Below are 25465 nucleotides of genomic sequence, written 5' to 3' on the forward strand. Positions count from 1 at the left end.
ACATGCTTATGTATAGACGGACGGACAGCTTGGATGTGGTTGGCTATTCTGATGCAAACTTTGCCAGCTGTGTTGATTCTCGTAAATCAACGTCTAGGTATATTTTTATTATGGCCGGTGGAGTTGTCTCATGGAGAAGTGTTAAGCAAACTTTGACTACCACTTCTACAATGGAAGCTGAGTTCGTCTCCTGTTTTGATGCTACTTCGCATGGTGTATGGCTTAAGAGTTTCATTTCTGGGCTTAAAGTAATGGATTCTATTTCTAGGCCTTTAAGGATTTTTTGTGACAACTCAACTGCTGTGTTTTTGGCTAAGAATAATAAGAGTAGGAGTCGAAGCTAACATATCGACATTAAGTACTTAGCCATTAGAGAACAAGTTAAAGAAAAGAAAGTGGTCATTGAGCATATCAGCAGTGAGTTGATGATTGCTGATCCTTTGACTAAGGGCATACCACCATTGAAATTCAAAGATCATGTAGAAAGAATGAGACTTGTTTCTACTTTGTAATTGTATATATACATTCAGATTATTGATGAAACTCTTATATATGCTCAGATGTTTTCTCATATTTGTGTGCACTTTAAATTATTTGAGAAAATGTACTTTTATTCTAGACCTAGAATAAACATAAGGTTTATTCATTAAGTGTTGTTACCACATGAAACTTGGGAAGTAAAATGCATTATAATACATAGTTGATATTACTCGCATCTAGAGGACCTATCACTATGATTCGTGTATTTTGTTTTCTCATGAAGGTTATTAGTTAACATTTGCACCAAGTGGGAGTTTTACGTTACATTTGCACCAATTAATAACATTATTGTAGTGCAACATGTAACATGAAAACGTTACATAATTGTGGCGCAAATGATGGCAGGTAATGCAGTAATGGGAGTAATGCGAAAAAAAGTTTCAGTTTCTTCTTTCTAAAGCTGTTTTGATGGTAGACGGCTATATAAACCCATTATTTTGGTCCTCTCACTACTCTCTTCTGCTCACTTACACCATCTAAAATAAAGAGAAAAAGTGAGAGAAAAATTATCTTGCTGAGTTGGGACATCAAGGTGGCCGGACGTGGGTTCAGCTTTGAGACAAAAATTATCTTGCCAAGTAACAAAGACAATGGCTGGAGGTAAGTCAAATTTTGTTTTGCATGTTTAGAAACATGTCTTGAGTTTATCGTATCCACTAACAAAAGAACCCCACAAGGACTCATCACATAGTGAAGCCATGGAAAACTTAAGAGAGAAGGAAGAGAACCTGCTCTTATACGGTGATACCATGACAATACTAATACGAAACAGACCATATTATATTTTCTTAGGCCTTTTTTTTTCTCATTTTTGGGGTGAGATGTTGAAACTGTTACTATTTTTTTTTTATCTTTTGTCATATGCTCAATTTGTATAGCACTTGATGGAAAAGATAATTTTATAAATGCATAGAATGGCTCACGCAAGTTCCCATTGAGCTTAGAAGTGTGGACAAGCATAAGCCCACCTCTACCTTGTGCTGAAATTTAATCAATTATAGTAGAGGCCATAAGGATCCAATACTAGACCATTTAGTCAAACAGGTTTCGCTATCATCTTAAAGGACCATTCAACTTAAAAGCTTAAACTGTTGGGTGAGATCCCCGAATAGGTTTGCATACTTCAACAATGGATAAGTTCTTGTAAGAAGGCAGATATTAGGCACAAGGTATTAGCAATTTTTATATTTATCTTATCACCAAATGAATTACTCTCACCAAAAAACAATATAATTTCCAAATGGTGATGCCTTAAATTTATATGAAAAAAGCAAACAAAAGGGAAAATATGATAAGGTTAGCAGATGCACCCACTCACGATGGCTTTTGGGGCCTTCTTGCTCGCACACCCATAATTGTGAGACCTTTTAAAGTTTATAAACAGACCGCATATGCTCAATTTATAACCTCTAACTTGAGCACACTCACCTTATTACTTATTAGTAGCTAAGAATATACAGAATTACTAAAAACTAGGTGCTTTTTACAATTGTACAGATACTGAAAAACTCAAATTTTGGCTCCCTCATTGACTTCACTCTTCAATTCCTGTGGACCAAAAGAGGTGTGTGAGTTTCTGTGAACCTTAAAAAAATTTAACCTGCTATGTTATTGAAAGAAATTAAATTTTTATCATATATTTTCTCACTCCATACTTGATCGTCTCCCTGTTATAGATGATGTACTTGAGCGGCTCCTTGAGCTTTCATATCCAGAGTGAACGAGAAGAGGATCACTCATGATATCCTGTAGAAAATTTCACAGCAATTTGTTGAGTATTTCAGGTTGTCTGTTCAACTGAGTCGCAGAGTCCGACAGAGGTACTTAAAAGTTAAACATATGTTAAATCTAAGATTTCTTGTTGTTTAACAATTTCTTTCAATCTTTGACAAGAGGAGATGTAAGTCTTAATCATCATATGGATATGGCAACAGATACATCTAAAAATATGGAAAGTGTTGGATGGTTTCTGAGATGCCTAGAAACAGATTTTGATACTGTGATATGGGGTCCAAAATATAACTCCATTTTTAAATCTAGGACAAAGATACAGACATAGATACCAGCATTCCACTTTAAATTTTATAAACTATTTGTCTTTTGCAATATTTATAATAAATGTGAAATTTATCATGGTAAAATCTGCTAAAATAAACCATTAAATATTTCTATGAAAAAAAAATAAAAATTTTAAATTATTTTTGGGTATTTGGGTATGAAAGGATTAGGGGTGTCAATTGAACTGGCCTTCCAGTCCAATGTGAATCCGTTACAAAAGGATCAGGTCAAATTCAATCCAATAAATATTTTGGACCATTTTGGATTGATCCAATTCAATGTCCGGGTCATCTAATATGTTCAAATTTAATTTATTTTAATTTAGATTAATTCTATCCAAAACCTGGTCCAGTGACACTTATATTCTAATCTTTTATTAGTGGACCAGATATTGGCTCAATCCAGCCCAACCCAATATAAATATATTACGGATGGACCAGATCAAACCCAATTCAATAAAAACTTTGGACCATTAAGTTTGGACTGGTCCAATTCAATATATCTTGTTAGTCCATCCAATCCGTCCAAATTGATTTTGGTTTGGTATAAAGGTGAAAATCACCTAGATAACCTATTTCTACTAAAATATATAAATATTTTTTTACCCCGGGTTATTAGAATCTGTTGGTACAGTTTACAAAAGCTATTTGTAGAATTCTGACGCTAATTAAACTGGTGCATGCACAATTAGAAACAAAATTCCAGCTTCCGAATTTGCTTTATCTAAGTAAGCATTTTGAACATACCTGCGTCATTGAAATTTGACTGTGGTTAGGGGAGGGGCATGCACTACCCAGGACGAGGCTAGGCATGTTTTCCTCAGCAAGGTTTCTTAGTCTGTTGAGCTCTGGCAAGACTTCAGTTCCCAGATCTGGTCGATCCTTCCGTCTCAGCTCTGCACACCTCAGTGAGAGCTTTGCAAAGATCAGGGCCTCCTCAACTGGCCAGTCAGGCACAGCAGGGTCCAACATTTCAGTGAATGTTCCCTTCTCAATAGCACGTTCGACGTGGTGTGTGAGGCCCATTGGTGGCTTCGCCGTTATTATTTGCAGAAGCATGACTCCCAGAGAATAGATATCAGATTTGATGCCAAGCATTCCGGTCTGTTGGTATTCTGGGTCTATGTAGCAGAAAGTTCCTGCAGTTGATGTCATGCGATACTGGGTGACATTGTCAGCAATGTTTGGGGGGACGAGCCTGGCGAGACCCACATCACTAATCTTACTGACGTAGTTCCTGTCTAGCAAGATGTTGGCTGGCTTGAGGTCACGGTGCACCAGTGGCTCTGGTTTGGTTTGGTGGAGAAAGAGCAGGCCAGTAGCAATCTCTGCTGCAATTCGAAACCTCACCTGCCATGACAGAACTGGGGTGTTCCCTTTGCGAAAGAGGCGGTCTTCTAGGCTTCCATTGGCCATGTATTCATAGACCAGGCAGCCATACTCAGGGCAGGCTCCAAGGAGGAGAACCATGTTAGGATGCCGGATGCAACTCAATATTTCAACCTGCAATTAAACAGTTTCCAAGGAAAAACATTCAGGTCGCTTGAGCAAGGATATGTTTGTGGGTGTTGATTGTATTCCTTGTAGATCTCATGTAAGAGTATGACAGTGGGGTGACAAATTAATACTTTGTTTCCACTGCAACTTTGAGATCTTTTCAGGTCATTAACCAGATCTTGTGATCAAGGCATTTTTCCCTGGAAAGTATCTGAAAGTACTAATTCTTCATGCAGGAGGAATAGAAAGGCAAGATTTTTTTTTAATGTCTGTAGTCTGTACCTCCTGCTGAAACTGTGACCTTCCTTGAGCTGCATCTGGGCGTAGAACCTTAATTGCAACTGCGGTATGATCCAGATAAGATTTATATACTGGCCCATAACCCCCTTCCCCAATTTTACGGTTTTCAGCAAAGTACTCGGTTGCTGCTTCGATCTCCTCAATTGTGTATTTCCTGTACCTGATGTCGCCTTGTGACATAGATTCCACAACCTTCTTCCTCTCCTCTGTTTCTTTGAGGGCCTTCATTTCTGCATTTATTCTCTTTTGGGCTTCCAGCTCTGCAATCCTCTGAGCTGCTTCAGCTGCCTCAATGGCCGCCTTGCACTTAGCCTTCTCCCTCTCTGCAATTGCCAGTGCAGCTTCCTCAGCCATGCGTGCCTCTTCTAGTCTTTGTTCTTCCTCCATTTTCCAGCGGTGGAGCTCCCTTGCCTGTTTGATGAACATCCATTTACCCTTGTTAGAACATCAAAGTGAACTGGGGGGATTTCAGGAACAAAAAAAAATCAAAATCAAAATGCAAAGCCTCTCAGCACCTTCTGTTTTGCAGTAAGTGCTTCTTTGCAAGCTGTACTATACATGTCCATTGTTTGCTTGAGCTCTAGCTTCAGTCTCCTCATCTCAGCTTCTACATCTTCCTGTAAACTCCAACTCAAAATGTTGAGATATTCTGTCACTGTCATGGATGGAAAGTACTTTGTGCTTGCATGAGCTGTGTGTACTTATGTTCTTACCATACTCTGTGATGGCCATGAAGATGAACTATCCTGGGATATTGAAGAAAACCCCATAGATTGCATTGATTCGAAACTTCGGCCGTCTAGATCTGATGCATTTGAAAGCCGTGGGGTCCGGACAGATTCCATATGATCATATAGTGAAGGAGCGAAGGCGCGATCTACGCTTGGTCTGCCGGAGCTTACAAACGATATGTCGGAATCTGGCATGGGGAGCTCTCCATAAGATCTTCCATTCGGAGCTTTTCTGCAGGTGAATGGGGATCTGGTTCAAGTAGTAATAAGTGTGTTAGTTGTTTCAGAAATGCATTGAGTTTCCATATTATCATAGAAAAGTTGAGTTCTCAGTGAGAACTGAGAACCAGCAGCTGCAAGGATTCTTGTATGGCTGACAAGCATCACTGACAAGGATTCTTGTATGGCTTACCTGAAGTTCTCTAACTCTTCATGTAGGCTCATTCGTGGGGGATCGAATGCCACATTATTAACAGGACCTGCTAGTAGAGGATCCAAGTAATTTGATTAACTGTTGTGAAGAAGAAGAAGAAGAAGAAGAAGAAGAAGAAGAAGAAGAAGAAGAAGAAGAGGGAGGAGGAGGAGGAGGGAAGGCATGAGAATTGATATGATTTATAAAAGCAAACCTCTTGTTGAATTACTGTGCTGTGAGAAAGGTTGCTCAGGTGCTGGGTCAGGTTTGATGCTGTTTTGATTCTGCATTTGTAGTTGGGCTCGGAGTGGAGAGATGGTTGGTGCTGGACGAGAGGCTGATCTAACAGATGAAATCTTGCCTTTGGAGATGACATACACAGTGCAGAAATCTGGTGCACCTTTTGACACACTTGTAGGAACATCCGCACTCCTAAATCTTCTGTGAGAAAAGGTTTTAAAAGTTAAAGGAAATCTGAAGATGAAGTAGATAATTTCTCATACTTTGTTTTACTGTATCACCAAGCAATGTCCCTAAAGGAAATGAAGTTTTGAATTTTTGCTGAAATTCCAAAGGAATTAACCGTGTTGCTTCAATATTCATCTCATGCCTAACTCAATTCAATTTTCTATCTTAGTCTTAGTTCAGTTTGTTTGAAGTATGGGAATGCAAATGAGAATGGAGATAGGAGGGGGGGGGGGGTTATTTGTTCTGGAGTGTTGTAGGAAGCAAGATGATGCGGTTTCCACAATATATGAGAGAGAGAGAGAGAGTTGAGGTAGGAGAAAGGTGGTATCAATTTTACATCAGTTTCTGGCATGCAAAATTTGCATTGCAGTGAGTTCAAAGGAGACAAAATACAAATCTTGTATCATCGGTTAGGAATGCAAATCATGATTATAAACAAATGGATACAAAACTGAACCAGGTGCAAAATTCGTATACAGATCAGATTTGCACTGCAAACAATAAAGAGCCTTATCCTAATATAGGGAAAATCTATGATGCGGAAAAGATATGGTATGGAAAAAGTTTTGACCAGTCAAAATCCATTCATGAATTTTGATAAATAACACCTGATTGGCTATCAAGTTTATGATAACAGTTGATTGATAAGAAGTTTTTCAGATATCATATCTTTTCCCTATCATAGTCGAACCCACTAATATATTATAATCCTTCCGGTCTCTACTGATCTTTTGTTAAGCTTGGCTGAATACTTTTAGCCAAAAAATATAATAATTTAATAGTGATATCGTTTTGAAGCACTAATAATTTAATAGTGGATATCGCTTTAAATAGAGCGCATTAAAAAAAAAAAACAGAATTGTTAGGATACCTTATGATATGTTACAGATAAGAGGTTACCTTAAAAAGGAATTCCTTGATGAGGCACCAACGACCAAATTCTCAATTGAGTAATTTGTGACATACTCGATCAAAGCTTTTGCTACATCTGAATCTTCAATTACAACGTCCTTACATTGTATCTGGTGCAAATATATCGCATGCATGCAGTAATATAAACAATTAGTATATAAAACGATTAATGCCTAGTGCATATATATCTGTGGATTCATGCAATGTCCTGAGAAATGTTTTCATCAAAACCGGAACAGACAATCTTGTTTTTGATCCACATGTTGGACCAAATAAACCTGAGCTAGCCCAATATTCAGTGAAAACACTCCGGTCCGGTTTTGGAGGCTGGACCAGAAGCACTTAAACTGGTGAAAACATCAATCATCAGAATTAATGGAGAATTGGAACCCACGTCTTTTCGTGTACAAAAGCAACGAAAGGGAAGGAACAATTCCTTGGTTTGGCTATCTTGTTCTCGTCGATATGCCGATGCAACATCCTCTCTGACATCTGTTATGGAGACATGGCTACCCACTGCAACCATAAGAGGTTGATCAATTAGAAAACAAAAGAGCATGGCCATTCACTAAGAAGCATTTCTCTAAAATTTAAACTCATAATGTTTTGGATTTGATTGGATATATTGAAGTTGGGTTGACATTTAATCAACAAAAGCACTGATTGAAGTTGGGCTTTCCTATTTCAGCCTCAGTTTTAGTGTTTGAAACACAGTGTTTAAAGCCCAAAAAAGGGTTTTTTGTTTTTGACAAAAATAACAGGGCCAGACATGTTTGGCACCTTGGGTACATAGATCTTGAAAAACTATCCAAAATAAAAGAAAAAGATCACATCAATCGAACATTAGAGTGCAAAATTATGGTCTCTGAAATTTTGTACATACATCAAGTGTGCAACTCACGACCCAGTGCCGGAATCAAATGATTTTGACTAAGTCAATGTTTTCTATCAAAGGTTTCAACAGAACTGGACTTGAAATCAAGACAGGGTGATGATTCAAACCGTTCAAACGGCCAGGTCAATGATGGGTTCAAAACACTACATGAAAATGAGTATTAATACTCCCAATAAATAAATAAATAAATAAGATATTTCAAATAAAATCTGCTATATGTTATCTTCCTAAAAAAATAAATACTAAATTTCTTCACTATAATTTTAAAAAATTTGCATCCGCACCCTACAAACAGGTCATAGCACATCTCAACCGTCTATTAAAAACATCTCCCATATATTCGAACTCAAATTTCAACTACCATTACGAGTAAATGATCAGCTAGCTACTTATTAGAAAAAGAAAAAGAAACATTGAGCACTACAACAACAACAACAACAACAACAACAACAACAACAACAACAACAATAATAATAATAATAATAATAATAATAATAATAATAATAATAATAATAATAAATGAAAGAAGAGTATTGCCTTTTTAAAGGCAATATTTGCACCACATACCCAACTTCGAGGATACATCATACATGCAAAATAACTATATACAATATAAATAAAGCGAATATCATATCTCTTCATTTGCACTATTTTATGCCATTTTGCACTGCACTTGCCTTTCTGTATGTAAATATAAAGCAGACTCTGGACCTCTTTGTTATTGTAGCACTAAGTAGGGGTGTCAATGGGACTGGATTTGGTCCAATCCGATCCAGCCCAATGTGAGTCTTATAAATGGATCAGGTCCAATTCAATCTAATGATTGTTTTGGATCGGTCCAATTTAATGTGTGGACCATCTAATCTATTCAATTTCATTTTGATTTAGATTGATTTCAATCCAAACCCGGTCCATTGACACATATATTCTTATCTTATATCAATGGACCAGATATTAGTTTAATCCAATACAATCTGATATAAATCTATTATGAACGGATTAGGTCCAATCCAATCTAATAAATATTTTAGACTGGATTAATCCAATCCAATATATCTTATTAATCCGTCTAATCCATCCAAATTCATTTTGAACTGGAGAGGGTCTAATCCAAAATTGATCCATTGACACCTTAGCACTAACACATCAACAAATTTAGAGAGAGAGAGAGAGTTACTTGGATTAGGAATTGATGATGCCTTTTGGTTGACATGGATTAGAATTACAGTTTGGCCTTTGCCGAGAATATGTTCAACAGCCCATTTCAAAGCATATTGGCTCCCTTTGTCCTTGTCAATTGCCACTGCAACTAACCCACGTGACTCATTATCCCTCTTATCTGAATTCCCCTTAGACAGCCACATTGCTTGCTTTCTGGAAGCTAAGAGAGAGAATCAATCTGGATTCCAGATGCAAGATCTCCTTCTTCTTTAGAGAGATGGATGACCAATCACAAATCCTTCTATTACAAACATACCTAAATGCTGAAATACTTACAGAAAAAAAAAACAATAAAAAGAAAGGAGAGAGAGGGAGAAAGAGATGAAGAAGAGAGAATATATTTTATTTTCTTCTGATCTTTTTCAACACTCCACCAGCTGAACCTTTCTCTAAAGGTTCCAGAGAGACTTTTGATAATCTTTTCTCTCGAACCTCTAGAGCTATGGCCAATAGAAGAAGAAAGGGAATTTATTGTTCAAATCGGTTTTTAATTCAGTTTTGAATTCTTCTGTTCACCTCTTCTCTCTCTATCGTCTCTAAATTAGGGTTTTGTTGTTCCTTCCAAATACACGCCACACAAACAATGTATGATTTCCCTCTGATTTAGGCATCCCGCTCTTCAAGTTGACCGTTGACTAAGTAAAGGCCCTTGGCGGGAAAGGAAACTTTTCGCTTCTATGGACTATCCATGCCTCTCCACCCTTACACGTTACAACTCGTAAGAAGCCATCTTACACAATAATCCTACCCACATGACACTACAGCTGTACACTGGGACATTTTCCCTATAAATCATAATAGGAGATATTCTCAATATACAGCTGTAGTGAGGCCTGAGTAGGGTTCTTGTGGATATAAAGGAGGCCATGAAAAACTTATTTTGAATCATTATGATATTTTAATTTTAGGGTCATTGCTGAACCCACCCCTATGCCCCCCTGAATTTTTAGACCGTCCATGAAACTTCCCTTAAAGTTTGGTATAATTGAAATCATCTCCCCTGAACTTTCTTATACAGTTGCAAGTACACCCCTTTAGAATCCTCTTAAAAGAAGCATGAAAAAGTTCAAAATACCCATGCATTTACTATTGAGGCTGGTTTCTGGTTTCTATAGAAAAAAAAAAAACAATACAATCTTTATGAACAAGAGAGAGAGAAAGTTAGCAAGGTGTCAATTGGTTGGATGGTAAGGCCTCCTACTAGTTGTAGTGGAGGCTTGGGATCAATCTCACCTGCCCATGGCTGGGGGTCATGGGTTGGGGGATGGGCTAGCCTCCATTGGTTGTATCGTCCCATGGAGTGAAAAAATAACAAGAGAGATTAAAGTTGTAGTAGCTTTATCCTTGATAGATTGTTATGGCAAATTTGAAAAATATATCAATTTCGGAAAAGAGATTGGAAGCGTTTAGCGTAGCAATTGATAAGAACAAAAAATTTGGAAAATAAGAATCATTTTGGTAAAGTAACTTCATGGGCATTTTAATGCCTTTTGTTAAAGGATTCTAATAGAGCCATGGGTATTTTAAACTCTCTTATTACTAAGAATTATTGTTATTATTATTATTATTATTATTATTATTATTATTATTAGTTATTATCTTTATTATTTTTATTATTTTAATGTTAATGTTATTATTAAAATAACAAGTAATATAAATTTATTAATGTTAATTATAATTAACATAAATATCCATTCTCATAATAAATTATAGGGGCAAAATTGTAAAGTAACCATATTCAGCATTCAGTGCCTAGGTTTAGCTTAACATTCTTTGCATTCAAATATCAAATAATGCAAAAAAATGTCAATTTTCAAAGTACATTTTTCAGAGGTTTTCGCTTTTTATACATCAAACTTTAGACCAAAAGAATGACTTCTTTAAAAAACCTAAAGTTTTAAAATAGACGTAAATATACCTTGTGGTCTAACTCCACTAGACTTAAGTATACCTTGTGAACTAAGTTAAAATTTTTAAAGACAGCATACCCCTATGGTTTTAGAAATCGACTTAAAGGAACCCTGAAGCTTTATAATAGACTTAGCGTGTGTTTTGTTCCACGGGTGTTTCATGATAGGCATTTATTAAAATGTCGCCATATCATCGCCAAATCAACATTTAGCCCATCATGGTGATCGATACGTATAGATACTCACAAAAGCTAGTCTTAATTTATGTGCACGCCTACTATTGGGGAAAGTTTCAATTTAACGCTTCCCCCAATGGTTAGGCGTTTATTCACTATTCTGCTAATGTGGTGCCTACTTGTCATAAACGGTTGATATTATTACTTTTCTCTATTTTGAAGACAAATCAGGTACAACGTTTAGTTAATAAATGGAAGCTCTACCAAACACATACTTAAATATACCTTGTGGGCTGACTCCATTGGACTTAAATATACCTTGTGAACTAATTTAAAATTTTTAAATTACTATTTTTCCCTTCTAAGTTCTTTAATAGAGGAGAGCTTTGATCATTTTGGTAGCATAGATTACAAACAAGGTTGGATAATTCAATATTTCAAATCTTTCTTGGAGTTTCAAAAATTGTCTTTAGGCCCCGTTCTCTTTTTGGTAAGTTACTTACCCAAGTAAACGCAATTACCTAAGTTATCCAAGTAAGTGCATTTACCCATGTTCTTTTATTTCCCAAGTAAATAAGGCAATTATCATTTTAGCCATAAAAAGAACGCCCCCTTAGATCAGTGGTTGCCTAGTTGGTTAATAACACCTATGAATTTCTCATGGATCTAAGTACTTCATCTTAGATGAGGCTTTAGATTGGTGGTAAGAGCCAAACAAACGTAACTAGGAAAATTAGAAATTCGAAGACTAGTGAACAAGGCTAAGATCTCTACCTTCGTAGAACTTGCAGTCCTAATAAACCCACTGAAAGCCCGAATGTCCTACCAAGTTTTTAAAACCGACCCGAATAACGAACTTGTTAGGGGTCCAATTCCTGAGTCGAACGGTCTGATTGTTCGAATCGAACGGTTGGCCCATTCTGACAAAAATAAAAATAAATAAAAAATGGTCAAAACTGTTGAACAACTTGAATGGTTTTAATGCTCGAGTCATCAGTTTGTTGACCAAATCAACATTTTTTGGCAAAAATCCAATTTTGGTGAAAAACGAAACGATCAACTGACCTGTTCTCAATTTTTCCGGTCCGACCGTTAGGTCCGGTCTAGTTTTGAAAAGCATGTGTCCTACCTCTAATTGACAAAAAGATTCCCCCTACACCAGCCAAACTGGGGTTACCTAAGGAGTTGCCATCAAATATGAAAAAAACAGTGCCATCTATATCATTAAAGTTATCAAGTAGCCTCATTTTTTTCTTCCTTAGGCTTCATTCTGTTTACAATGCAATTTTATTTGTATTGACACAATGAAGGAAGGTGCAATTCAAAAGTCATACTAAGGTGGTGTTTAATAATACTTTTTAGATGTCCAATATTTGAGAACTTTGCTTTTCAAACCCCACCAATGTTTGGGTTTAAGTCTGATTAGAGGTTCTGAAACACAAATTCAGAATGAAATGGTAAGGACTTGGTTTCTTGTATTACCAAAATCAGATGAATTTCATACATGATAAAATTATATTAATGCCCTCATTATTGTCATCAATTTAATAATAATAGTAATAAATATTATTATTCCATATTTATTATTAATTAATTAACTAATAAATAATATTATTTTTATTTGAATAAATAATAAAAATTAGTAATAATAATTAATTAATAATATTATTAATAGTAGTATTAAATAATAATATGTTTATTAATAATGATAATAGTAAAAGTTTATTTAATATGATCTAATAATAATAAACCCATATTTTTATAAATATTTATTATTAATTAATGAATATTATTGTTTCTTTATTTAAATAAATAATAATATTTAGTAGTAATATTTATATAGTAATAAGAATATTTAATAACATGTGTATTAATAATAATTAAAATATTTTTATTTATTACTAGTTAATAATAATAAATATTATCAATTAAACAATAAATAATTATTTATTTCAAAAAATAATAATATTTGTTTATTAATATAATACTATTTTATTTAATATTATTTTTTTAATTCATAATATTATCAAACAATCCATTTCTAAGGGTAAAATAGTAAACTTCATGGTTTCAGAGAGTAATTCAAATGATCTTATCTTTTAGAACCTTTAAAAATCAGAAAATCATTTATACTTCTTTTCATATTCCAGACCCTAATAATAGCTTTTTGACATTTTATACATCAAACTTCCACCGACCCACTATATTGATTAAATGGAATTGGGTCTAATTCAATGGGGGATCTATGTAGAAGCTAGTGTGAGCAATTGCCCTCACTAAGATTTGAAGTTGTTGTATATGTGTATATTGAAGACATTTATTTATTTTTTACAATTGCCCCCACTCAAATAAAATAATAGGAGATTAAATAAAATTTGACTTTTTAAATAAGGTCATTTCTCTAGTTTTAAACAGGCCTAAGAGGTGAGGCCCCAGGTGTGAGGTGTGCCCCCACTAATCAAAGGTAACCACTTATCTGCAGATTATCCGACTAAAATGTTATGAAAAAGAAAGATGTATTGTGTCTGTAATTTGAACCTTGGTCTAAATAAAATTTAATTGCAGACATATTAGGCCTTATGTCTTTATTTTGCCTCGTATGGTCTTAATTCCAGAATAATTTGAACATCTCTAATGCGTTTGCAGCTCCAACAGTTGATGTTAATTGGCGAAACAACACCAATCCGCAACCTCCTCAACAATAACAGGATTTATGTTTGCAAGATTGGAGAAAGCCTCCCTATTTATTATCTATTAAAACCTATTTTGGGCAGCACGTTTGTTCTTGCATTTGTATTGCTACTTTCAACGTAACTTTTCGCCCTATATTCTTTTGGGTTTGACTATGATATGAAAAATATATAATATCCGAAATCAATTAACTAGAATCATAAAAGTGGTAGTAATTCAGGTGTTATTTATTAAAATTTATGGGTAAATTTTGATTTATCAAAACTCTTTCTATATTATATTTTTTCTGTATCATAGATTTTCCTTTTTTTTAATTTTTTTTTAAATTAAAAATAGGGCTGGAAATAATATATATAATCTATTAAGGCACCTTTTGGGATGAGGGTGAATGCAAATATGCAGAGGGTAAATATAAATGCATCCGGTTCAGATAAATGCAAAATTTAGGCCGATTATAATGGCCATTTGCACCAATAATTGTTTAGAGAAAAGTGACGATGCAAATTTGCTAGCGTTTGGAAGTATGAACTGTTAACCAATAGTGACAAGTGAGACTTGGCCTCTGTCAAGCCCTAATGATTGGGATCATTAAAAATTAAAAAAAAAAAAAGATATTACCAGTAGATATCTTCAAATTTGTTTGCAACCGTAGAAATGAGTTTTTCTCAAGGTTTTTAAAATAACTAGAAAATGAACCAATCAGGAATTCGATTCTTGGGTCAAACGATTTGACTATTCAAACCAAATGGACAGTTTGTTCTGACAAAAAAATAAAAACTGGTCAAATTGTTAAATGGTTCCACCACACGGGTTAACGGTTTACTGACTAAATCAACAGTTTTAGGAAAAACAATGGTTCTAGAGTAAAATGATTTTTCCGATCCGGTTCTGAAAACAAGGGGAAAGTAGAACAAACAAAACCCAGAAAGAGATATGCTATAAGACCACCTATATCAGTTTATGTATGAAAATAATGGTGGTGAAAGAAGCACAATTAGCGCTTCTATTGTTTCCCAAGCCCATTTTATGCGGCGAGTTCTCCTTTCCCAAATGGTGTGAAATATGATGAGATCTCTCCCTTTCCGTCACCAGTTAAACTCCATGGAGAGGACAGATAACATACCTGACGTTCCGAGGTATTTAAAAGTAGCCGACAATGCCCTATGTTGATTTCAAGTCCATCGGAGCTCGAGAAAGCAGATCAAGCTTCCATTTCCATCGTTGGAACGTAGCTGGGCAATAGTTTATGGTAGGTAGCTACTCAATCATGGTATTCCTCGAAGATAAGAAGCAATGAACAAAGCAAATCAGTTCTATTTCCGTGGATAAAAAATGACAATACAGGTTTGTTTCCAAAATTTTGATGTACATTTACATTCCAAAATTTGCAATGAAGAAATATTGATAAAATTGCATATTTCCCTTAACCGGGTTTTGCATTCTTCCCAAATAAAGCCTAACATTTAAAACAATCATTGAAAAAAGAATAAATTACAGACCCCCGTACAATGGGTCTGTGACAAAGACTCCCCAGTACTTTGTTTTGCCATAAAGGCCTTCCTATACTATGACCGTGAGATAAAGACCCCTTCCATTAATTTTCCTTTTTCCGTTGAAATTCGCCGTAGCAATATTTTTTAATGAGAAAAATACTGTTCATCTTCCCCTACCTCACAATAAATGAACAGCAGCGGTGGTGAACTTTCGAAATCCCCCCCCCTCTCTCTCTCCCTCTCTCTCTTCTTCCCATTCCCCTTTCTCTCCTCCCCTTTCTTCTTCACTATTTCCTCTGTTTTCCGTTCCTTGCAGGTGAATGATTTGAACCAGGTGGATGACATTGTTGTAAGTGTCGACTGCGCCATCTTTCACGAAGGCAAGGTGAATTGATATGAACCATGTGGAACTCTCAACCTGACTTAACTTCTTTGTTGGGTTTCCCTTAAAGATTCGACAAAGCCTTTCAATAACGTATTTCCTTTTTTTATTTCTTTGAATAGGACCTTCTGCTTTCCATACCCCTCTTCCTTCTACACCCCCCAATCCACATACACAATGACTCTGTCATCTTCAGCTTCTGCTTCTTGGTCTTTGTTTCTGCTCTTTGCTCTTTCTCTCATCCTCCTCCCCCTCCTCTACCATTCCACACTGACCCAAGCTACAAGTCTTGGCCTCATTCTGATAGTGGTCAACAACTGTCCCTTCACCATTTGGCCTGCCATCCAGCCAAACGTCGGTCAAGTCATTCTCGAGTGGTGGCTTTGCCCTCCAAACCCTAACCCACAGGTCCTTCCCTGCCCCTACTCACCATTGGTCGGTCGCCTTTAAGCTTGGAGCGGTTGTACCTACTCCAACGGTCGCTTCTGTGCTACGGGAAACTGCGGTGGCTGCCTCGAGTGTAATGGCGCCGGTGGGATAACTCCCGCTACCCTGGCGTAGTTTAGCCTCCACCATGGCTACAATGATCAGTCATCCTACAGTGTCATCCTGGTGGATGGGTTTAACCTACCGATGACGGTGATCCCGCACAAAGGCAAGGGTGTCTGTCTAGTGGTGGGTTGCAAGGCTAATCATTGGAAACTTGTCCCAAGATGATAAGAACCCACTAGACGACCTGCTCTAGGAACTCTTGAATCAATTTGTTATGCGCACCCAGAAGCTAGAAAACAAGTTGTAGTTGATCATATTAGAACCTTAAGGAAACTAAGTCCTTAAAGAATCCAATCTTGAAGATGCCACAAAGGTTGATCACTCCCTTGATTAGTCAAGATATTGTATTCTACCAGGCTTGCCGAAAATACCTCTATGTTATTGATCATATCTCATTTTACATAGTTGTAGCCTTTATATAGGCATCTAAACATCATTATCTTATAAGGAAAACACGTAACTAATGAGGATCCCTTTATTTTAGGAAAACAAATTTGCCTTGATATAGGAATCCTTCTAAAAGACTACAACTAATGATAACTAAGCATAGAAAAGTCAAAGTAAAACAAAACAAGACAAAATAAGCCCATCAATATATTTTAGCATGCGGATTGGGCATTTTCTTATCATGTCCATGCGCCTTGGTCTTATGTCATGGATTCCAAGCTTTGTTCTTCAAGATCTAAGCCTTGTACATCGCCTTGCACATAAAGATAGGTGATTATCCTTGGTGAAGCTTTGGAAACTTCTATAACAGTCTTAGAATCTTCTAAAATAGCCTCTTTGTCATGCATTTCCATGATTAAACCTTGTAAAACCTCTTTCATCCTCTTTGTCCTTGCCCTAGTCATTGGACCACCGATTCCTTGCAAAGAATCTTGAGAATATTTGGGAATATTAGCTTGAGCCATTTGGCCAGCACCTTGATCTCCATTATTCCCTCCTTTCTCGAAAGGATTCGTCCTCGAATAACCTACATCATACAAAGATAAATCAGCAACATTAAAAGTCGCATTAACATTATCATAGTTACTTGGCAAATCTAGCTTGTAGGCGTTATCATTAATTCTTTCCAAGACTTGAAAAGGTCCATCTCCTCTAGGCTACAATTTTGATTTCCTTGGTGTAGGAAACCTCTCCTTATGCATGTGCACCCAAACCTAATCTCCAGGTTCAAAAATAACATTCAAATGCCCCTTATTAGCTTGTTTAGCATATTGCTTATTCTTCCTTTCAATGTTAGCTCGAACCTTGGTATGTAAATCCTTCACAAAAACTACATTTTTCTTACCATCAAGATTATTATGTTCATTAGTAGGCAAAGGTAAAATATCTACAAGAGTTAAAGGATTAAAGCCGTAAACAACTTCAAAAGGTGAAAAAGAAGTAGTAGAATGAACAAACCAGTTATATGCAAATTCAATATGTGACAAACACTTCTCCCACTGCCTTAAGTTCTTTTGAATGATAGCACGCAACAAAGTAGTGAGTGTCCTATTAACTACTTCAGTTTGACCATCCGATTGGGGATATGCAACAGTAGAAAACAAGAGTTTAGTTACTAATTTATTTCATAAAGTGCGCCAAAAATGACTTAAGAACTTAACATCTCTATCACTAACAATTGTTTTAGGCAAACCATGCAAATGAACAACTTCTTTAAAGAACAAGTCAGTAATATGTGTTCCATCATTGGTTTTAGAACAGGCAATGAAATGAGCCATTTTACTAAATCGACTAACAACAACAAATATGCCGTCCTTACCACTTTGAGACCTTGGTAACCCTAAAACAAAATCCATAGAAACATCAATCCAGGGTTGGTTAGGCACTGGTAAAGGGGTATACAAGCCATGCGGTTTAACTTTAGATTTTGCTTGCCTACACGTAATGCACTTATCACAAACAGATTGTACATCATGCTTCATATTAGTCCAATAAAAATCCTCACGCAATATATCTAAAGTCGTTTGTACACCAAAGTGCCCCATCAAGCCGTCTCCATGAGTTTCTCTAACAAGTAACTCATGAATAGAACAAATAGGCACACACAATGTATCTTTCTTAAACAGAAATCCTTTATGCCTATAATAATCACTAAACGCACACTTATAACATGCATTCCATACTTGGCCGAAATCAAAATCATTAGCATACAAGTCCTTAAGCAATTCAAAACTAAGTAACTTAGTTTGTAAAGATGTAAGTAATGCATACTCCTAGATAATGCATCAGCAACAACATTTTCCTTTCCATGTTTGTACCTAATCACATAAGGAAACGTTTCTATAAACTCCAGCCACTTAACATGCCTTTTATTAAGCTTACCTTGGGATTTCAAGAACTTTAATCTCTCATGATCAAAATGAATGATGAATTCCCTTGGCCACAAGTAATGCTGCCATGTTTAAAGAGTCCTCACTAATGCATAAAGTTCCTTGTCATAAGTAGGATAATTCAAGGCTACCCCACTTAGCTTTTCACTAAAATAAGCTATTGGTTTGGAATCTTGCATCAAAACAACCCCTATTCCAATTCCAGATGCATCACATTCTACCTCAAAAGCTTTATTAAAGTTAGGCAAACACAACAAATGTGCATTAGTTAGCTTATCTTTTAAAGTTTCGAAAGCACGATCATGCACTTCATCCCACTTAAAAATAACATTCTTTTTAACAAATTCATTCAAAGGTGCAGCAATAGAACTAAAATCCCTAACAAACCTTCGATAAAAACTTGCTAAACCATGAAAATTTCTTACCTCGTTTGCATTCTTAGGTGTAGATCAGTCCCTTATTGCCTTTACCTTCTCTTCATCAACACTAATACCTTGCGAACTAACAATAAATCCAAGAAACACAGTAGATTCCATGCAAAACGTGCACTTCTTAAGATTAGCATACAATTAATGCTCTTTTAACACACTAAAAACAATATGCAAGTGTTTTACATGTTCATCCAAATTTTTGCTATAAATTAAAATATCATCAAAGTAAATTATCACAAATTTCCCTATGAAAGCACGCAAGAGATGATTCACTAACCTCATGAATGTACTAGGTGCATTAGTTAAACCAAAAGGCATTACTAACCACTCATACAATCCATATTTAGTTTTAAATGTTGTCTTCCATTCATCACCCTCTTTCATGCAAATTTGATAATAGTCATTCTTTAAATCAATTTTAGAAAACAAACAAGAGCCATGCAATTCATCAAGTATATCATTTAATCTACAGATATGATGTCTATACTTAACCATATTTTGTTAATGGCTCGGCAGTCCACACACATACGCCATGTTCCATCTTTCTTTGGGACCAAAATGATAGGAATCGAACATGAGCTAAGACTCTCCCTTAAAAAACCCTTTTGCACCAACTCATTTACTTGCCTTTGTATCTCCTTTGTTTCCTCAGGGTTAGCTCTATAAGTAGGTCGATTTAGTATGGCGAAACCGGGTATGAAGTTTATTTGATGCTCAATACCTCTTAAGGGAGGTAATCCATGAGGAATCTCCTCGGGAAATAGGTCCTCAAACTCTTGCAATAAAAACACAACACTAGGCAAAGAGGGGTTAAGGTCATTAGTAGAAAAGTAAACATCCTTGTACATAAGTACAAGTAGTTGTTGTCTTGCAATCATGACACTCTTAACCTCATTTTTTTCAGAAAATACACTCATTCCCCTGCTTTTCTCTCCAATTTTCCTCTCGGCCCCACTCTTTCCACTTGCACTTTTCTTCTCGGTCTCACTTGCTCTCTTTGCTTTTGCTTGTTCACTTTCTTTCTTTTTCTTTTCCTCTTGCTCACACTTTTGTTCTTCTCTCATTTTGCACTCTCTTGCTATCCTAATCTGATCTTTATAAGCTTGCGAAGGTTTGAGAGGGGTAAGTACAACAATTCGGTTATTCATTACAAAAGAATAACGATTTTTGTACCCATCATATGTAACCTTCCTATCAAACCGCCATGATCGGCCAAGTAATATATGACCAGCATGCATTGGTGCCACATCACATAGAACATCATCCTCATACTTGCCAATTGAAAAGGAAACCAGAATTTGCTTGGTTACCCTCACTTCTCCACATTCATTCAGCTCTTGCAATTTGTACGATTTAGGATGCTTTATGGTATGCAAATTCAGCTTATCTACCAACAACGTACTAGCAACATTAGTACAACTTCCACCATCAATAATCATAGTCCATACCTTATCCTTCACATGGCATCTTGTGTGAAAAATATGCTCACGTTGCTCTTCATCACCATCATCCTTAGTCTGTATACTTAGGGCTCTCCTTGTAACCAACAAATCACCATGAATGGGTTCTGCAACTTCAACATCAGAACAATCCTCCAATGATGGCATCTCAGCCTCACTTGATCTAGCACTTTCTATTTCTCCATTTTCCAACACAATCATAACTCTTTTGTTTGGGCATTGAGAAGCAATGTGCCCGAATCCTTGGCACCTAAAACACTTAACATTACGTGACTTAGAAGAAGTTTTAGTGTTGGTTTTACTCTTATGAGCAACAACCGAATCCTTTCGCTTTGCTTCCTCTTTTGTTTTTGAGGCAGCTTTGTTGTCCTTCCAATTAGGTTTCCATGAAGAACCAGATCTTAACCCTTTTGATTTGATTTGCTTCTCCACTTTAATGGCTTTGTGCAACAACTCCTCCATCTCCACATAGTGTTGTAAATCCACTACATCAGCAATCTCCTTGTTCAAGCCGCCAATAAATCTAGCCATTATTGCTTCTCGGTCCTCCTTTATGTTTGCTCTAATTATGGCTTTGTAATAGTCTTCTACACTCATGAAACCTTGAACCAGCCCTTGCAACTTTCTATGCAAATCTCTATAGTAATGGCTAAGTATAAATCTCTTGCACATTACCAATTTTATCTCTTCCCATGACCAAATTGGCCTCTCTCCATTCCTACGCCTATTGATCACCAATTAATCCCACCATATGCTTGCATAATCTGTGAACTCCATGGTTGTTAGTTTTACTTTCTTCTCATCGGCGTAATTATGGCAATCAAATACGTGCTCAACCTTTCTTTCCCACTCCAAGTATAGTTCAGGATCATTCTTTCCTTGAAAGGTCAGAATCTTCATCTTTATGTTGTCCAAATTGCTCTCTCTTTTGGAAACAACTTTCTTGCCTCGTTTAGAACTTGATTCCTCCAAATCCAAATCATCTTTCTCAAACACACGTCTTCTATTGGACTTAGAAATAGAATGGGATTGCAAATCATCCAGCCTCGCGTTTAACTTTCTAAATTGTTCATTAACAACCCTTATGAATAATTTTATGTCAATCTCTTGTGGTTCTCTGTCAATACTCATGTTTATAACCTACAAAAACTTGTTGGAAATAAAAGAAATTTTGTTCCTCACACACTCCCTCACGTGTTTGCACTCAAATCAGATTATTATCACTCGTGTTTCACACTATTTGACTTTTCTCGATGATGATCTCACCTCTCTTTGCCTTTTTTTTTCCCACTCAAGCCAACCCCCTTTATGTTCTTAACAGAATCAAGATCAACAAATCTCAATGAACAATCGGTTAGATGGTGGCAAATCTCAAAATCAGAACTTTAAAAACTTAATTGAGGCAAACGGTAAAAATAAAGAAAGAAAAAAAATCAATTATAGGAGCCAAAAAATAAGAAAAGTTCAAAAGGAAGCAAAAGACATGCAAAAGAAATAACTAGAATACACAAAACAGCCTTGCACAATTGAACCCGAATAGAATATGGAGCACATAATTAAATTAATTTAGACACAAGAATCCTTATTTGATAAGGATTAGTACTAATTAATATAGTAAGATAGTTGTTTAAGGAAAAGAAGTCCCAACTCAAAAAGGATTATACAGCTGGCTTTTGAATTAGTCAACTAGTCAAACCCAAAAAGGAAAATGAGATCTTGTTATGACTTATAGGAATATGATCTTGCAATTCAAGAAATCCCGTTTATGCTGGGAAAATGATTAAAATCAGATCTGCAATCTAACTCCTCCTCTTCCTTTTTTCTTCTTTTTTTTTTTTTTGCCAAACTAAACATACAAAACAGAATTGACTCTATTCAAAAACACAAAGAAGCCGAATGGAAAAATTCAAAGAAACTATGCAAGGACAACACAAGAAACGCGCAAAGATCAAAGAAAAACACAAAACAAGGATAAGCAAATGATAAGTAACATGTTTCTAGAACCAAGGCTCTGATACTAAATGATAAGAACCCACTAGACGACCTGTTCTAGGAACTCTTGAATCAATTTGTTATGCGCACCCAAAAGCTAGAAAACAAGTTGTAGTTGATCATATTAGAACCTTAAGGAAACTAAGTCCTTAAAGAATTCAATCTTGAATATGTCACAAAGGTTGATCACTCTTTTGATTAGTCAAGATATTATATTCTACCAAGAACACAAGAAGGCAAAGCTAAGCTTGTCGAAAATACCTCTATGTTATTGATCATATCTTGTTTTACATAGTTGTAGCCTTTATATAGGCATGTAAACATCATTATCTTATAAGGAAAACATGTAACTAATGAGGATCTCTTTAATTTAGGAAAACAAATTTGCCTTGATATGGGAATCCTTCTAAAAGACTACAACTAATGACAACTAAGCATAGAAAAATCAAAATAAAACAAAACAAGACAATAAGCCCATTAATACATCTTAGCATGCGGATTGGGCATTTTCTTATCATGTCCATGCGCTTTGGTCTTATGTCATGGATTCCAAGCTTTGTTCTTCAAGATCTAAGCCTTGCACATCATCTTTCACATAAAGATAGGTGATTATCCTTGATGAAGCTTTGGAAACTTCTATAATAGTCTTAGAATCTTCTAGAATAACCTCTTTGTCATGCACTTCCATGATTAAGCCTTGTAAAGCCTCTTTCGTCCTCTTTGTCCTTGCCCTAGTCATTGGACCACCGATTCCTTGCAAAGAATCTTGAGAATATTTGAGAATATTAGCTTGAACCATTTGGCCAGCACCTCGATCTCCATTATTTAGAGCTTGTAGTTGAGGTGTCCTCCTGATCACAGACCTGTGGTGGCATGCAAGAGCGGGTGTGAGGCATTTGGAACGAACAAACTGTGTTGTAGGAACCATTACAATAGTCTGGAGATGTGCAAAGCGTCCACCTATACAGAGTTCTTCAAGCACGCTTGCCCAGCCACATTCACCTACGTGCACGATAGCCCTTCTCTCATGCACTAGTGTTTTTCGCCACGCGAGCTCAAGGTAATTTTCTATCACTAAAATGTGACAAAAACCAAGGAGTGAGAAGGGCAGCGTGCAGAAAAAGAAACAATAGGTTAAATAGGTTTTAAGAGAAAAAAGACAAAAAAAAAAGAAAATAGAAAAAATTTAGTGGGGTATTTTGATAATTTAATACATTCTGTCATCTGACTTAATGGTTAAGGGGGGTCTTTATCTCATGGTCATAGTACAAGGGGGTCTTTGTAATTTACACTTAAAAATACCCTAAAAACAATTTGATCCTTGGATAAGCCAAGCTTAATGTAGTTGCTGCAAGGGGCTCCGTGGACGGTTTGGTGAGGATCAAATTCAATTTCCTTAAAAATGCGCTCAAAATTTTGACTTCTCAATAAGCACTTATTCTCAAGAATAAACACTTATCCGGGTTTATTTTCCAAACACAAATAAGTGGTTATTAGTGTGATCCCGGTCCAAAACTTATTCAAATATTCATTTATCTTTAACCACCCCCAAACTTGGCCTTAGTTTTCTTGATATAAGACATTATTATGAGTTCAAATCAGCCCCCCATAAAATTGCTCCCCATAACGTCACACAGTACATCCCCGCCATGTATTGGAAACATCTCCCGATGCATCATCATTTTTGGTATTATCATCGGGAGATGTTTCCAATACACTGTGAGAATGTGCTGTAGGATGTTGTGGGGGGCAATTTTGTGGGGGGCTGATTTGATCTCCATTATTACTGTTACTAGCTAAATCGATTTCTTATTTTGTCTTCACCTCTTCTCTCTATAATCTCTAAAGTAGCGATAGCTGGAGTTCAGAACGGGCATGAAGGGGATGGGGATTGGGGGATGGACTACTTCCATTCAAGGCTACTTGCGCCATTACCTTATCATCTTTTTCTCAAGCATTACTATGCAACCTGAAATAGCACAAACCAAAACAAAAATAAAATATAAAATATAAAAAATAAAACAACCAACAAATGAAAAAAATCCTAACCCCTCTAAATAACATGTCGCATCTTTAAACCATCTGTTGGTCTACCTTGTACACCTTAAGCCTCATATTGTAATTTCCCAATATTTCTGGCACCTGCATTGGTGTCAATGGATCGATTTTGGACTGGACCCCGTTCAGTCCAAAATCAATTTGGATGGATTGGACAGACAGAAAAGACATAGTGGATTAGACCAATCTGGTTCAAAACATTTATTAGATTGGACTCAACATGATCCGTCCATAATAAATTTATATTGAATTTAGTTGGATTAAGTCAATATCCAATCCATTGACATAGGATAAGAATATAATATAGGTGTTAATGGACCAGATTTGGGTTGAAACCAATCTAAATTAAAATGAATTTGAACAAATTAGACAATCCGAACATTAAATTAGACCGGTCCAAATTATTCATTGGATTGGATTGGACCTGGTCCATTTGTAATAGACTCATATTGGACTGGATCGGATTGGACCAAACCCAGTCCAATCGACACCCCTACCTGCATCTCCCACCCCTAGGTCTACAACAGAAGATCATACAAAATACAAGAACAGGATGCCAAAAAACGGTATAATAACTGCAAGATAATAGAACACTTGTGGGTCAATTTTTAGCTCTTGGATACAATCTATATAGGCTTGAGATCTGCACAATTTCTGTAGGCCTGAATTTATGGGAAATGACATATTGGGACTTGGGAGAATACAAAGAATATCATAATTTCGAAGCTATAATTATTCTGAAAGTCTTTTGCCTTGCTCAACTTATTTAACTGTTAGGTCTGTAAAGGTGATCTTCAAATGAAATAATTTGATTCTTCAACTAGACATTAAAAATATGTAAATTAATGTTTGGTTTCACTGCCAAAAAGAATATGAGAATTGGATACCAAAGAACTGCATCAGATCCTCAGAATCAGAACCAGCAAGAAATGATTCTGTTAGTTCTGGCCT

General features: G+C 36.1%; 1 protein-coding gene and 1 pseudogene across 4 annotated transcripts; one reads left to right on the forward strand and one right to left on the reverse strand.

The window, feature by feature from the left end:
* Window positions 1-1770: 1770 nt before the first annotated feature.
* Window positions 1771-9547, reverse strand: LOC104601706 (U-box domain-containing protein 35-like). 4 transcript variants are annotated; one of them, XM_019198472.2, is made up of 11 exons: window positions 8990-9547; window positions 7312-7433; window positions 6906-7027; window positions 5752-5975; window positions 5538-5604; window positions 5108-5375; window positions 4910-5011; window positions 4377-4805; window positions 3345-4100; window positions 2196-2286; window positions 1771-2088 (listed from the first exon to the last, which is right to left on the reverse strand). In XM_019198472.2, exons 1-11 carry the CDS (start codon window positions 9174-9176, stop codon window positions 2075-2077), a joined length of 2382 nt encoding a protein of 793 aa, XP_019054017.2. In that variant the 5' UTR covers window positions 9177-9547; the 3' UTR covers window positions 1771-2074. The 4 variants fall into 4 exon arrangements, with proteins under 4 accessions (XP_019054017.2, XP_088749461.1, XP_088749462.1 ...); XM_088893335.1 differs by having other exon boundaries at window positions 5752-5978; window positions 8990-9522; XM_088893336.1 differs by having other exon boundaries at window positions 5538-5607; window positions 8990-9508.
* Window positions 9548-15862: 6315 nt separating this feature from the next.
* LOC104601707 (osmotin-like protein) lies at window positions 15863-23534 on the forward strand (annotated as a pseudogene).
* Window positions 23535-25465: the final 1931 nt, after the last annotated feature.

The sequence above is a fragment of the Nelumbo nucifera genome, chromosome 8 (genome assembly GCF_055504915.1).
Source record: "Nelumbo nucifera cultivar China Antique chromosome 8, China Antique-T2T, whole genome shotgun sequence".
Taxonomy (NCBI): Eukaryota; Viridiplantae; Streptophyta; class Magnoliopsida; order Proteales; family Nelumbonaceae; genus Nelumbo; species Nelumbo nucifera.

What these genes read in the sequence shown, in the direction of transcription:
- LOC104601706 (XM_088893334.1), bottom strand. Translation starts at nt 9,176, where the DNA reads ATGTGGCTGTCTAAGGGGAATTCAGATAAGAGGGATAATGAGTCACGT. An exon ending in ATCATCAATTCCTAATCCAA is followed by an intron (nt 7,434 to 8,989) that starts GTAACTCTCTCT and finishes TTATGGTTGCAG; the next exon opens with TGGGTAGCCATGTCTCCATA. An exon ending in GCACAGTAATTCAACAAGAG is followed by an intron (nt 5,608 to 5,751) that starts GTTTGCTTTTAT and finishes ATCCTCTACTAG; the next exon opens with CAGGTCCTGTTAATAATGTG.